Source organism: Semicossyphus pulcher, unplaced genomic scaffold, assembly GCF_022749685.1.
Source record: "Semicossyphus pulcher isolate SPU_LCO1_2020_fin unplaced genomic scaffold, fSemPul1.0.p SCAF_18, whole genome shotgun sequence".
Classification (NCBI taxonomy): Eukaryota; Metazoa; Chordata; class Actinopteri; order Labriformes; family Labridae; genus Semicossyphus; species Semicossyphus pulcher.
In genome coordinates this window covers 19,993,565-20,009,172 of record NW_027211691.1, presented here as the reverse complement: position 1 = coordinate 20,009,172, position 15,608 = coordinate 19,993,565, and the positions used below count along the sequence as shown (strand labels likewise).

At 41.7% G+C, this 15,608-nt stretch overlaps 1 protein-coding gene across 2 annotated transcripts in view; it reads left to right on the top strand.

The window, feature by feature from the left end:
• Positions 1 to 15,608, top strand: part of LOC138595604 (cadherin-7-like) — a 113,042-nt gene that overhangs the window by 69,333 nt on the left and 28,101 nt on the right. For both annotated transcript variants that reach the window (XM_069666928.1, XM_069666929.1), the window contains 5 exons: positions 3,310 to 3,477; positions 5,329 to 5,516; positions 8,200 to 8,453; positions 9,681 to 9,817; positions 13,453 to 13,574. In XM_069666928.1, the coding sequence (XP_069523029.1) occupies positions 3,310 to 3,477; positions 5,329 to 5,516; positions 8,200 to 8,453; positions 9,681 to 9,817; positions 13,453 to 13,574 (869 nt within the window). The remainder of the gene's footprint in view (positions 1 to 3,309; positions 3,478 to 5,328; positions 5,517 to 8,199; positions 8,454 to 9,680; positions 9,818 to 13,452; positions 13,575 to 15,608) is intronic.

The following is a 15,608-nucleotide window of genomic DNA, read 5'->3' as shown; positions in this document are numbered from 1 at the left end:
TTAGGTCCTATTGATCCTCAAAAGGTAGGAGAAATTTAAAATGCATACCAAACAAAAGCTCGGCTCTCAGGAGGTTAAAGAGTATGAGAACTGAACAGGAGACCTGCCATTTTCACTAAAGACAGATCCTTCATAACATTCAGGGCTAGTGTCCACTGATGGCGATGGCAGCGCCTATTTTCAATACAAAACCAATGCAGCGCCCTGTTTTTTCTCTCAGTTGAAAGTAGTTCAACCTTTGGAAAACCGCCGCGCTCGTCAATGTCATCTCTCCCTCACCGACTAATCAAAAAGAAGAAGGGGCGGGTCTTCCGATAACAACTATGTTAATAACATTGGCGGAGGAGAAGCCTTTCGTTTTTGACAGGGTACAGTTTCAGGGTGTAGAGCTGCTGCTCATGTTTTTATGTTTTCTCCCCAGACTTAAGGGTCACTACCAAGGACAACTTTTGTAACCTAGCAACAATAAGCGCCAGTGAAAGGTGCTCTGAAATTGAGGTTGTGGGCACTGCCAGTGCAAAAAACACCGTCAGTGAACACAGGTCCTCTCTCTGCTTTTGCCTCTTGTTTGACTTTTTAAGGCACAATGGCAACATCAACACTTATTTGTTTTATTTCAGGCCACCTGGTAAATGTAGGTCCATTCACTCTTCTTTTAGCTCTGTTTTGGTCTCCTCCAACTCCAGAGAGAAGCAACTCTGCGAAATTCAGCTAGTCGCTTCCTTGGTTTGTCTGCAGTTTGGTTCTGCACACGAAGTGTATTGTAGGTTCACTCAGAGGCCGCCTACTGTGGATAAACACAAGGTTGACGTGACTGTAACAAAACAAGCATCACATTGTCATTTGACCTATTTTAACATAAAATGTGGATTACAGTGCAGCTTTGGGTGAAGAAATAACAAACATAAACCTACTCTTGCTCTCTCAGTAATGTTTTACAAACATTCTTGGAGATTCAGCATCCAAAAACAACACGCTCCTCGTCAAGGGCACAGCTGATTGAGAATTCTACGGCGGGCCTATTTTTCTTTCTCGTGAGAGCGGGCCTCAATTACATGTCAAATTTCAGAGTAATTTAAAGGATTATGAGAAATTCTTCAGGTGCCGACTATGAGCAACAGCCTCCCTTTGATCTGCTTCATCAGGCTGTGAATGTGATAAAGCAACTCAAAATGATTCATTTATTCAGGAACTGTGTGCTGTGGCTATGTGGTGCCTCTTAATGAGTAATCTCCCATTTTCTGTAGGAATCTTTAATAAGTGCCATTTAATGAATGAAACACATTGTGTGGTAACTCATTAACTTTGAAAGCAACAGTGATTGCTTTTGAAGGATTAGGACACTTTTCTTTGCATTTAAATGCGTGGCGTTAATTTTTCTGGAATTATCGTCTTTGTTGTCAGGAGATAAAGTCGAGATTGGAAAAAATGTCATTAATGAAAGATTCCTCTGCAGCTTTTTAGTATTTCGTGTGTGCACCACATCCTGGCTTAACACTAACTGATTCATACAGAGGCTCAGGTGCAAACAGACACCTGCAGACAAATGCCAGTCATTTGATGCCAGCGTTGTCACATCTCTGATTCAGATCAATCATGACAGGAGGACTGACAGATAATACCTCCCCTGGCGGCTAAAGTGTCCATTTGCATGTGCTCACTTTTCAGCACCGTCTTAACATAAACCTCATCATGTCACCACTAAACTATTTGGAGTGACAGCACATTTTTAGGGCAAACAACAGTCACAATAAATTGAGTAAACAAGCTAGCAGCCTTTATGGACATCCCTTATTAACCTTAAGTCGTGTAATTACATGAAGCACTGACGTGAGCAGATTTTTCCAGTCTGAATTCACATTTTTAGACCAATTTTGACATGAATAAATCCTTCCACTGCTTCAGTATTCTTCTTGTCAGGCAGCTCAGTAGTTGAAATAATTCCAGGGCATAAAGTATAATTTTGTTTTCTGGTCCTGTAAAAGCTTTTTTTCATGCTTTTGTATGAAAAGCCGACACTTGCAGTGAATTGAAGACATTTAAGGCTCTGCTGAAGTAACAATATGACCACAATCCATCACCTTGTAGTTAGAAGAGCAAAAACATACAGATAAAAGGAACAAAACATTTATGACACCAGTCACTTTGAGAAATGATTCCCAGAGACAGAGCTAAACTAATTTGGAATAATAAACAACCAGAAATTATTTGATTTAAGGAAATATATTGAACGGAGTCAGCTGTAAAAGTAGCACACATTTTGCTACAAGAGTATATAAAAACTAGCAAGGGAAGCAAACTAGCCAACAGTTAGCTTTTAGCAAGGGATACATGGTTGAAAAATATTAAAAGTATTAAATAAACAGTTTAAATTGGCTGGTTAGCTAAAAGATTGTATTTAACTGTTAGCTAAAAGTAGGCTAACACAAAAATAGTTGTTAGCTTAAATGGTTAAAGCAGTAGTAGTTGGGTAAATGATATAGTTAGCTTTAAGTGGTTTAAATAACTGGCTAAATGTAATGGGCTATAAATTCAAAATATTTGATAAAAATTGAAGAATAAATTGATGAAACTGTGAGCTAAAGTTGATATAAAATGTGTGTTAGCTAAATGGCTTTAATAGGTAGATTAAATCTTAATATTGATCATGAAAGTAATAAATGAATAGTAGAAATAGTTAGCTAGTTAAAGGTTTTGGATAAATAGCTACAATGGTAAAAACTAATAAAACTAATAATGGTTGATAAAACTAGCAAGAAAGTCATTTCTAAGCTTTCAAATGATAAGCTAAAAGACATCGATAAACAGTTGAAATATTAGCCATTTCTACTGTTTAAAGTAGGTTACTTTTAGCTAAGGAAAAATAATGGATAAACAGTTTAAATAGTTAGCTAAATGTTATTGATTAATGGTTGAAATAGCCTTGTTAGCTAAAAGTCATGGCTAATGGTTGAATTTCTTTAAAGGGTTTAAATAAACGGTTGCTGTTCATAGCTAGTAATGGATAAATAATTGTGTCCTTGAAATATATGCTGAAAAAGATACTTTAAAAAGATGCTGTGAGTAAATAGCTCAAATATATATCTTAAACGTACTTGTTAGCTAAATGGTTGAAACTGTCTAAACTATAATAAAGGGATTTGAAAGAGGTTGAAATTTACAGCACAGCTATTCAAAGTGGTGCTTGTGGTCTGTAAAGTTCTAACTTGAACAAACCCAACACTGATAGTTATGTATGGAAATATTATTATAGGATAAAAACGTTGGGAACCACTGACCTAAAGCTTCCAATTCTCCCTCTCTCTTCAGGTGTGATCAGAACGGCTCTGCCCAACATGGACCGCGAGACGAGGGACCAGTATGTACTCGTCATCCAGGCCAAAGACATGGTCGGCCAGATGGGTGGCCTCTCCGGCACAACCTCCGTCACTGTCACACTTACTGACGTCAACGACAACCCGCCTCGTTTCACTCACAGTAAGACCCTGTTCCTGATTGTCCTAAGAGGGTTTATTAAGCTTGTCATGTACAATACAAGCTTTGGTTTTAATAGCTACTCAGCAATCAGGATAAAACCACTGGCTCTGTGCTTTGCTCGCATGTTCTTTTGTTCGAGATGAATTAGGCTTTAAAGATCTATTATTGCTGAAAAACACTTGAACTCTGTGAACTAAATGAGGTACACTTTGTACTGTATACAATGAATGCAGTGGTACAAAAGAGGTAGGGCAATTAGTCTACGCTAAAAACGTACATGAAATATATTTAATTTGCTACATTATCTGTAACATTTTTCTCGTATGGTGAGGTAAAGAACAAAAGTTAGTCAGGAATCTTAAAAGCAAAACGCAGCTCATAATTAAACTTTATTTTATCGATTTTTTAAGGATAGCAAACCGCCTTCCTTACCTTGTTTTCTCTTTATCTTTGTAACTTCCACACGTTTGTGTTTCCAGTAAACATTTGGACTTTTATGACCAAATTAAAAAACAGCCTTCCTGCAAGGTGTGCACCTCCCTGCTTTGCTCCTCATCAGAGCTGGGGGCCGCTTCGGCCTTGGATACCAGGATCAATCAGGCTTCCTTTTTTTGTTGTCAGCCTATTTCACGGCCTGCTAATGGGGTCCAGGCCGAGCTTTGGGATTCAAAGGCATGCAGTGCTTCTCATGATAATCCGAAGCCCCGGCAATCGGTTTACCGCTGATAGCCCAACCACTGTCTGGCCGGTGCACTCGTCACCGGACTGCCGTGCGGCAGAGTCAATTTGCCGGCCCCCGGGGGAAGGGAAAGGTTCAAGTTTGCACAACAAGTCATCAATGGCGTTTTAACCCAGCGCTGTCAAGCTGGGAAGAAAGGGACTTAGGAGGAGTTTGGGGGTTTCGCTCCTACCGTGGCGCTCACAGGGTCATGGGTCAGAATCGATAGACCATTATGGAGCATCAGACCTGATAGAGTCAGGGGCTATAGCTAGTCCTTGGAAGAAAGGAGGGGAGAGAAGCCAAGGTTAGCTGTATGAGAGGACAGCCTGGACGGGGGGGAAGGTGGAGGGAAGGAAAAGAGGTAGGTGCAAGGGGCAAATCGGAGGGAGGAAAGCGATTCTTTGGTCTTTTAAAGAGCTGCTATTCCACGGCAAATTAAAAAGCCATTATAAAGATTACATGGCGGCAAACAATGTCAGGCAGATTAGCATTTAGACGGTGGCTGAGGGAGACACTATGAGGAACACAGAAAGGTCTGGTAATGAGCTCCGCCATGGTGATTGGAGAGATTATGATTATGAATATGATTCCCTTCTTTATTCTTATAAGAGTACTTTAAATCCGAGGGGTCAGACAAAAGCTAAGGGAACACAATGGAGACTTTTGGAGTAATAGAATATTCAAGTGGACATTTCATCCCGTGAAAGCTACCGAAGAGGGTCTAAGCCTGACTCCGACTTTTCCCCCTTCGCTTTATCTTCCTTTGGTCCAAGCGATAACCCATCACATCCAGGCAGGACTTATGGAGTTCTATGTTTGCTAAATATATTCCTCCAGCTTAAACTTGCAGGAGTCAGACCACTGAAATTGGTCTTTTCTTTCTTAATTGCTTATTTTACTTTTCTCCGTTGCCTGTGCTGCAGTGTAAAGTGGAAGCAGAGTGTTTTAAACCATGTGTGTCCCCACCGCTGCTGCCTCTCTCTGTTATGCAACATGAATTTATTGCGGAGCCACACGGCCGAATCAAAGCCGAAGGGGTATTACAAAAGCTGAGCTGCTTGAAGGTGAGTTGGTGGTGAAATAAGCACATCCATTACCAGCATCCGCTTCCTTTCCCTTCCTTTTTCCAGAGAACTATCAGTACACGGTGCGGGAGTCGCTGCCCGTGCAATCTGTGGTGGCCAAAATCAAAGCGGCCGACTCTGATATAGGCTCCAACGCGGAGATGGACTACAGGATCATGGACGGCGACGGGCCTGGCATTTTCAACATAACGACGGATGAGGACACACAAGACGGGGTCATCATCCTTCTGAAGGTACTGTATATTAAAACAGCCAGCTACATTTTGTACATGAACAGTGACATTCATTGAGTTGGCACGACATATCTTCCGGCCCTTTGTGTTTGGCATTGAACATTTTTTGGAATATGGATTTCAGTGGTTTGAGCATCCACATACAGTCAAATCTATGCAATTCATCCCTTTAGTAAATACAACAATATCACAATTCTTTCCTTATGGATGCCAATTCTATCTGTAAAAGCTACACTGTAAGTTTAAGTTCTTTATTTGTCATATGCACAACATCCATCCATCCGCTTATCCTGTTCAGGATCGCAGATAGGCTGGAGCCAATCCCAGCTGTCACTGGGCGAGAGGCGGGGCACACCCTGGACTGATCGCCAGTCAATCACAGACTGACACATAGAGACAGACAACCTTTCACGCTCACATTTACAGTCACCAATGAGCCTAACGAGCATGACTTTGGACTGTGGGAGGAAGCCGGAGTACCGGCATGCACGGGGAGATCGTGCAACTCCACACAGAAAGGCTCACTTTGTCCGATTCGAAATAGGAAGCTTCTAGCTGTGAGGCGACAGCGCTAACCACTGCACCACCGTGCAGCCCATATGCACAAGACAGTAAATCAGTTATTGGAAATCCGTTGTTCTCGGTCTCTCAGCTCATACATCAAGGAAACTAATAACTTAAAGCTCCTGTGAGGAGTTTTTCACTGGTCTTGAAACAGACCGAAATTAATTCTGATTACTCTATATGACCTACAAAAACAAACCAGACCATCAGCGACAAGATTGTTTATTTCTATACAGTTCTTTTTTATACCTGAAACTGCCGGCGCGACGTAGGTGTCGGACAAAGCGATTAACTGCACGCTGCCTTTGTTTACATTTTCAGCAAAGAGATCAGAGGCTTTGTCCACAGGGGGCGCCAAAATCGAACCAAAAGTTCCTCACAGGCGCTTTTAGATGTAAGAAAGAAAAAGTGCAGAAGTTATATTGTAGCAATAAAATAATAAATATTAGTTTTAGTATGTGTTTATTTGTGTCTTCAGAAGCTCACATTTAACCACCCAGTAAAAAGAAAGCAGTCAACCTAAAGAAACAAACACATTTTAATGTTCTATTTAGTTTATTATCGTGATATATAAAAGAAAAACACAATCATCTGGATGTTTTTTATTCCTTTGATCCACACAGCTCCATCGCCGCCCAAGACTAAAAAACACATTAGTGAGACACACCATGCACTGGGCGACGTGTTCCTTCATTACCATGAACACTGCAGTTTATTTGAGTCCTGTATACACCATCTGCTGTAAATATTTACAATAGCACCGAATGTGTATTAATCCACAGCTGAAAATAGTCCCCAACAAATGCATTATTTACACTTGTTTAAGTAATGTTTGCCAAGAACCACACTGGCCTGCGTTTTCAGAAGCACACTTAGCCTTTCTTACGTCGCATTTGCGACTTGTATTTAAATATTTACAGTATTTAGTGGGAAAGAATGGGCTTTACAGTGCACAGAGAGGGTTTGGGAGTCATAGAGGATTAAGAGACAGACTCAAGCATTGTTGATTTCGGTCTTTTCATGAGATTTTTGGGTGCAGCATAAGAAGTTGTGCATTCTTTGGTTATACTGTAACAGAGAGAAAGAAACGTGTCTCTTAATCCCACCAGGCTTGTTAAACTGCCTCTGACAGTTTCCCTTTCTCCTCCTCACCTGTACGCATGTGTGCACATATCAAAATGCATTCTGCACCTTTGGATTGAGTGATAATCACTAATGGCACAAATAATTGACTCTCTAACACCTTTGATTGAAGTAAACAATAGTCTATTTAGGGCTAACTGCCACTGCAGATCACTGTAGGGATAAACGCACTTAAAAAAAAACCCTCCTCTCAGCATGGGAACCAAGATGGTATAAATATGGTCACTGATATCCGCCTACATGCGTAAATAAAACTTTGAATGTGTAACAAAGCAGCTTATTCACTCACACAGGAAATTTGTTGCACACTCTTGCCTCACTTGGAGCAAACACAGCACATGCTTTACATTTCAGGCTTTCAGACGACTACAGATGGGCTCCTCGGGCCACATGGATGTGACAGTTCATTGCTGCCGCTTCTTTGTAGCCGAGCGAGAGCCATTGTTGGACACAAGCAATTCTTGTCAGATGGGCCAATTTGATCCTTTGTTTGTTTTGCACCCAACTCAGACAATTACACCATTGGAGAGAGTCGCTGACAATGAAAGTGTCAAATCAATGTTCTCCTGCAGTATATTACATGTTGCAATGGGGAGTTCCAGACAAAATGACAAAATGTTTCAAAGGCATTCATTTGAGAACGCTTTTCACCACGCTGTGTGCTTTTCTTAAAATCAATATTATTGCTCTCACAGCACAAAGTTACTATAATCCATCAGCAGATTACTTTAAGTCTGACTCAGTGTTAAATTGTAATGGTTCTTTAAAATCCTCAATTGGGATCAATATCTCGGCATTACGCGGATGATCCACAGATTTACATTCGTAAATTCGATTTTTCTTTACTTTGATGGGCTGAAAATGTGGAAAGCTGTTACACTTTTCATTCCCAACAAAGAACTGATTTTTATTTGTAGCTTCTCTTCTTCTCTTCAAATTTAACATCTATGGTGTATTCTTCCTGTCTCTCCTCCAGCCTCTGGACTTTGAATCAAAGAGCAGCTTTTCCATGAGAATCGAAGCCACTAACAGGAACATCGACTCCAACTTCTTGAGTTTGGGCCCGTTTAGCGACACAACGTCAGTCAAGGTGACGGTGGAAGATGTGCACGAGCCGCCTGTTTTTTCCGCACCTCTTAGCAAGATGGTCGTTTCGGAAGACGCCAAAATGGGCACGTCTATCGGGAGGGTCTCTGCCCATGACCCGGACACCACCAACAATGCAATCAGGTACTTATGCATTGCCCGCATGCCACTTCCCAGCAATGTTGTCAAATGTAGTATGCTGTAATTTATTGTATTTAAGGAACTCCACAGCTCATGGTACAGACGATAGAGTTACATCTGACAAACTCGACAATTCTAAGTGTTAGCTGTTATGACGTTAATGCCATTGGAAACCTAAATCCACAATAGCAAGAAAAGCATTACAAACAGATTTTTTAGGTGGTTTGTTCAAGAATAAATCCACAGAATTTTCCCCAAAAACAACAAAGCTCCCAAAATTCCCCTCAAAATATACATTTGTTTAGAAATGGGCAAATCCATTAATCCACATTATCTATAGAGACAGAGCCCTTAGACCAACAGAAGTCCCCGTCTTGCTGTCACAAAGACGATGCCAGATGGTGTGAGGACCAAGGAGTGCAGCATTTGCAGAATTAAAATGCCATCTTGAACGAGAGAAGGGCATTCCTTCAGGAGGGTCAAGTCGCAACACTTGTGCACTTGTGGCATTTACGACTCAAAACAAGCACTCGCGCCGCCAATCTGTTCGGCGTCGCTCTCGAGATCCCCTCCTACTTTGCATTAATTGAATAAATATTGTATGGTATTCATGGTTGGTCTGTGAGGATTGTTGGTAATCTTAATCAGAAAATCAAATTACTCCTCCATTGTTGCTGTAAATTGCCTCTTTTTGCTTCTGTGACTGTTATCAGCGTCTGCAATATATTTCACTACATCTGTTGAAATTAAAATTATTGTGGAACTAATGCAGCCACAAGAGTCAAATTACACTGCAATAATACCCTTTGGATGTAGGCTAATTGAAGTTGTAATTTTCTCTAGAAATACGAGTTGCTGTGTATTGAACGGGTTTGATCAGCGTTGTGTGCTGAGGGACAAGAAGACAGCCTTCGATTTGAACAGAATTTAAAAGGCTTTTGTTTCACTCATAATACAGAAAAAGTTTTGATTTCAAGTCCTCTTTGAACTTGTGTCCCTGCACTCTCACGTGTTAAACTGTGAACAAAATTAATTGATTATTGATTGAAGTAATCTCTGGATCAACTGAAAATCTTCAGTGTGTTTTGTTGCTCACTTTGCTGGAAGAAAACCATCATAATCCTTTCTTACAAGTAGAAGAAACATCAAAATGTCAAATCAATACCACCTCCCGAAAGCAATTTTTAAGAGGAATGTCGATCGTGTGTTTTGTTGTGTATTTTTGTGCAGGTACTCCATTGACAGAAACACAGACTTGGAGCGCTTCTTTAATGTGGACGCTTTAAGCGGGGTCATCAGCACAGCCAAGCCTCTGGACAGAGAGGCCAACTCAGTCCACAACCTCACCATCTTCGCCATCGAGAGCCGTAAGTTGAAAACCTTCCCCTGAACAGCAACTCTCCATTCATATCTTATTAGCTGTTACTAAAAAAACACTTTGTATTTCTCCATGTGGATTTTAGAAAAAGTAATTCTCCTTTTAAGACCACGCAAAAGTGTTAGTTGTGGATTAAACAGTGTGTTTATTTGCTGTAATATATGCTACATTTGTTAGCATGTCTGGCTAACCAGCTTACAACCTACATGAGTAATTTACTCCCAAGGCCAAAGGGCATTTCATTAAGTTGCTACTGTAATTTGTGGGGTTACAGTTACTTTTAAAACATGCACGTGTCTAAAACATGGTGGACACTGTCAGAGTTTACTTCAATGTTAGCAAATCTAGTATGCTGTAATTCATTGGATTTGAGGACCTCCAAAATCCACAGCTAATGGTACACAAGATATAGTTACAAGATATAAATCCACAATAGCCTTCTTACCATGTGATATAGGGTCTTATGTACATAATAGTGAGCATCTTAAAGTCTTAGAAATTAGTTTCAGTCTAATTCGACATATTGTCATTGTCAATAGGAAAAGTCGCACGGCAGCTAGTTAGCTGTGTACCACTAGCTTTAGCATCGTCCAAGGGCCGATTTTAATGGCAGCCACAGGTGTTGAGTTTCGACCCTGGTTTACTATTTTTGACTCTTGGAGTTTAGTGAGATACGTTGATGGTCTTTTGTCAGCTGCAGTTTTTTTGTGCTGGGAAATACGGCTCCTTAATAAAATAGCACTAGCTAACGGTACGGCGGCATCAGTTAGCATTGCATTCGTAGCAAACAAAACAAAAAGGGGCATCTTAGCTAAGGTTAAGTGTAGCGGTTGGACCAAATAATGATACAGCAATGTACCGTCGTCCTGACTCCTGCAATACAATTATCAATAGGCTGCCGCCAAATATTGATATTTTAACTTACAAATATACGAGGCACTAAACAGATTTCCCTCCAATTTTGACTCACTACTTCAAGACACCTCGCGTTAGCGCTTATGACATGAATGAGGGTAATGTGAACAGAAATACTATTTTCAGTGATAATATTTTCAGCAGAGCTTCGGCTTCCCGCTGTGGTGGAAATCTGAATATCAAATGAAGCACGCTACAAGAGAGGAGTTTGTCTTTGTGAGTTTTATCACAACCTTTGCACGGGGACAGCTGCACACAACAGAGTCATAAGCAGAAGTAAAAAGTCTCCCTTTGAGCGTGTCTTTATACATGCCGGTGGTGAAAAAAAACAACTTATCTGGGAGTTAAAGTGAAGGTCACACAAGGAAGATATTATGTAGAAAAATTACTCCAACACTGTTCTGATTCTTACTCGGACGGCTCAAACACAAAGAGCTTCACTGTTCTCATCGTCACATAGAACGAGGCAGATGTCTGCCAACATGTAACGCCAACGCAGTTTTGTCGAATTACCTAGACAGCAATATAAGCTGCTTTTGTTCCAGGTTTTCAACTATTATAACATTTTGTTTTTACTTAAATTTTAGTGGGAGCTTAACGAGACTCACCTTTGATATATTATATGCTTCTTTAACTGTTTAAAGCCAAGTCTTAATACGTGAAAACAAACTGTCCACTTTGAAAATATGAGCCATAAGCAACAAAACAGAGCTATGTTTGGATGGATTAAATAGCTGCTGTTATATGGCCTTTCCAGTCTACAGGGTGCCATTCACACACACTTTCATACACTCACTTTCACACGTCCAAACCAATGGCGATGCATTTGGGAGCAATTTGTAGTTAAGTATCTTGCCCAAGGACGCTTGGACTAGAGGAGCTGCGGATCGAACCACAGATCTCCTGATTGGTGGGCGTTGGATTCTTGTTTAACCATTAAATACTACATTGTGCTGTCAGTGATGTTTTCTACATGAATCATCAGCTGGTGAGGATACTAACTTTTAGCCTTAGCATTTTTTTGCTCTAGCTCAATACTGTATGTAGCCTCCTTAAAGTGGTCTTTACTCCTTATATAAGATTCTCACTTGAAGTCAAGCTTAAAAAATTACAGTATGCCGGATGACAGTGCTTTTAATTAGCTAATGGAGCTAATGTTAGCTTATATTAGCTAGCTGCTAGCAACAGCTGTCATTTTAGCCTGAAAAATCGATGGTTTCTGGCTAGAAATTTGATGCTGACTGTTTTTGTTGTCCTCTACTGGAAGTCAAAGACCCATTAAAAGAATTAGCAAGAGTTTTGAAGATCAAATCAAAGCAAAACATCAGTTTACTTGTTGGTGTCACTGTTAGAAAGTATGCGGACCCTGAGATCTAATCTGTCCTGTTATCCTCTTCATAATATCCCATGACCTTCAGAGCTGTGAACAATGCAGTCGTTGGGGTTGTTGTAGGGCTGCCGGGGGAATGTTAATTCACGTACAGGACGGTCATTTTGACCTCCACGCGTCCCCGAGCTGTGGGGACAAGATGCTGACTAAGGGTGGGCCATCTCACCCACGGGTGATCTATGTTAATGTGATGTGAAAAAGTGCCGCCTGCCTTTTTGTTTATCTCTCGATGACTCAAAGGACACCAGTGCCTCTTTTTTCTCTGTTCCTCGCGCTCCTTTCATTCCTCTGCTATCATCGAGAACGCAACGGGCAACAATCATCGGCACACAATCTCGCAGAGCGCTCTAGACAGCTGCGTCACATCAGTATAAGTTAAAAAAGACAACCAGCCTGTCAGCGCGGCAGTTCCTCTGCCTCACATCTTCAGACTGAACACTGTGCGAAAAAAGGATATGCAGTTTTTTTCAGAACCTTTTATCACTCTTAGCTTCAAAGATGTGTTTTTATTTACATCTAACGGCACACAGACGCACTCCCTATGATTCCCGAGTGAGAGCGCCTGCCTGATATAGCAACAAAGAAAAGGCAGCATAATAATAGCCATATGAAATGTCACTACGGTGCTTCATGCATGAGGTGCTGGCTTGTGACACACAGTGACACTCTGGCCTTGTTTCCAGCTGAAAACATCTTTGAGTTCACACACTGGCAACAAAATCTACTGCCCCGTGTGCCTTATGACAGTATTTATAGTAAATGGCTTCTTTGTAACTGAAAAAAGAGCAGGGACTCGTCGGTTGAGGGATGTTGTGCATTTGAGCTGCAGTCACTCACATTTCATCCGCTGTGCCCCTGACCACGCCAATGACAAGAAGTCTGCGGCCCGAGGCTCCGCGCGTCCTTTTTATCACCATCAAATCAGCCGGCCCGAATGTCAGCGCGTCATCTGTGGCCGGCGTGGCAGCCACGCCAGGCTGAATCATCATCTTGCACTCAGACGCGGCCATTTAGCCATCAGTGTGTGTCAGGCGGACAGAGGCGTGAAGCCCACAGAGCAGGATGGCTCGCCCCGCACGCGCAGCCTTCCCCGACAACAAGCGTAATCACTTTGGCTGATCCACAGCAGAGCCAGCTGTTGGAAGCACGCTGCATATTTCATTACAGCAGCACTTTGTGATTAATTAAAACACATGAGAAAGATCAATATTCCATAATTTGGCCAAGTGCATCAACGCAGAGTTAAGGCAGAATTAAAGTGTTTAAAGAAAGTTGGCTGACATGAACACGGGGGACTTTCTTCTCTCTTTCTCTTTCAGAGGATCCAGCCCAGATTGGGAAAGGCGTCGCTCTCATCACAGTGCTGGACATAAACGACAATGCCCCGGTGTTTGCCATCGACTATGAAACCATCCTCTGTGAAAACGCCATGCCAGGACAGGTAAGACCCGACAGCGTCTCTACAGTCGGTCCAGCTTCCCCTTTCCCTTTGCTCTCTCCACGCTCGCTGGAGGTTTGACTCACAAAGGCGGCCCGCTGACTCCCAAAGCCATTAAAACTCTTTCTTGTTTCTCAAAATAAGTTCGCTGTGCACATATCGGCCTCGCAGCTTGCGGTCATTCCAGGCAGTCGGAATCATTAGTACGAGACACATCCTTAAGATTTAATAGCAGGTATTGTAGGTGCAATTCATTCCATACTGTCAAAAGCAACCTAATTAATGAGTCAGCGCTCAGCTCTGCCTGTGGTCCTAATCCGCAATAACATCGTGGGGTAATGTGATATCTCATGCTGCTATGGAGTGGTTCTCCGCCGCGGTTTGACTTCCCGTTCTGAAGACCTGGTGTAATTAGATGATCACCACGGAGGGTAGCGGGGCAGAGAATGCATCATGATATCAAACAACAGAAGGAACCTGGAGAGATTTCGGAGCTTGGAGATTTAGTCCGGGGAAGGAAGCTGTAGCCGTGCATCGCATTCCCTCTGTGTTTAGCATTTGGCCTCATTGTTGCTAAATGACTTGTGTGTCTGCGGCGGCGATTCGTCTGCTCTTGGCATTTGGAAAATACAATCAGAGGCGAAGGGTAAAGGAGGCGTGTAGACCTGAATAAGTACAATTGATCAGAATGATGCATTGTATTGGAAATGGCTATTAGGCCCCTTTTAAATATGTTATTTGCATTCATATTTGGGAGCTGTTTGTCACCGTGCTCACAGGAGGGTGAACTAAAATAGCAAATGATTTCATTTGCAAATATGAGAGACCATATTTCATGTGTGCGTTTTCTTCCTGTGTGCATGATGCTTGACCGCAATATGGCTCTGTTTAAATGAGGTTACAGCAGCCATACATGTGGAGGGTTTAGAAGTATTTCTGTGTCCTATTTGCTTTGTTCAGACTTAAAATCACAACTAAAAGAACTAAAGTTCAGTGCGTACAAATCAACCTACCTTGAGCTATTTTAAAGTATTGCTGAATCAAAATTTAATTAATCATATCTTCGCCTTGGGGTGTGGAGTATTTGCTGGAATAAACGCTCCCTCTACATAAGATGCCATCATTATTGAAGACGCATTCTACCAGAGCTGAATGTCTATTTTTGGTTAATGATGCTGCCACTTATCCTGAGATTATTGTTGTCGCTCAGTGATAACAAATTTAGAGACACTCTAACGCTATCTATCACCCATCAATACGCCCTGACTTTCAAATACAACACATCATTTGTTCATTTTTCCCACCAGCGCCTGATAAATTATGGTATAGACTCTATGACAATGCTGAAACAAAGTCATTCCCCGACAATCAAACCGGGCCCCAGGACATAGCAACAGCCGTGGCCCATGACAGCATCATCAGCAGGAAAAGGTACAGCAGATCTGTAATTACTCAGCTGAAGCAGACAGATTGCTTACTCAATGCCGGTGATAGCTGAGCTGTGAGGTCCCCCCTTAGGTGTAGCTAAGAGCTACTCTGCTGTAAAGCGAGAGTCTGCTGGTGACGGAGGCCTCTGTCCTCGTTCACCCAGCGAGAGGAAGTGCTGCATTCAGATTCAGCCTGGTGCAGTCATAAAAATAGCTGATATAGCTACAAGCTAGTTTTAACACGCTAATAGTCAAGACACGGGCAACATTTAAAGTAGTTCATATTTGTGTGAGTGTGTCTGTGAGCGCGTATGTGTGTGGAAACGTTTACCTCCTTTATATTCAACAGAAGTGAACTGTTGCAGTGAATACTGATGAATTTAGAAACATTACTTGCCGCTCTTGCCCGAAGATGTGGATGCAGGCATTTAGTTAGCATGCTGTTTTGCTAGCTAGTTCGCTTGTTAATGGCCCACAGGGTTTTAAAGTCCCTCTCGTATGTTGTTGTTTATATTAGATGGAGGAAAAACAGAAAAGGTGAAGGTGAATCAAAGGTGAAGTTGATGACTTTATGTGGGAAATGAACAGTACTTCATATTTGAAATTATAT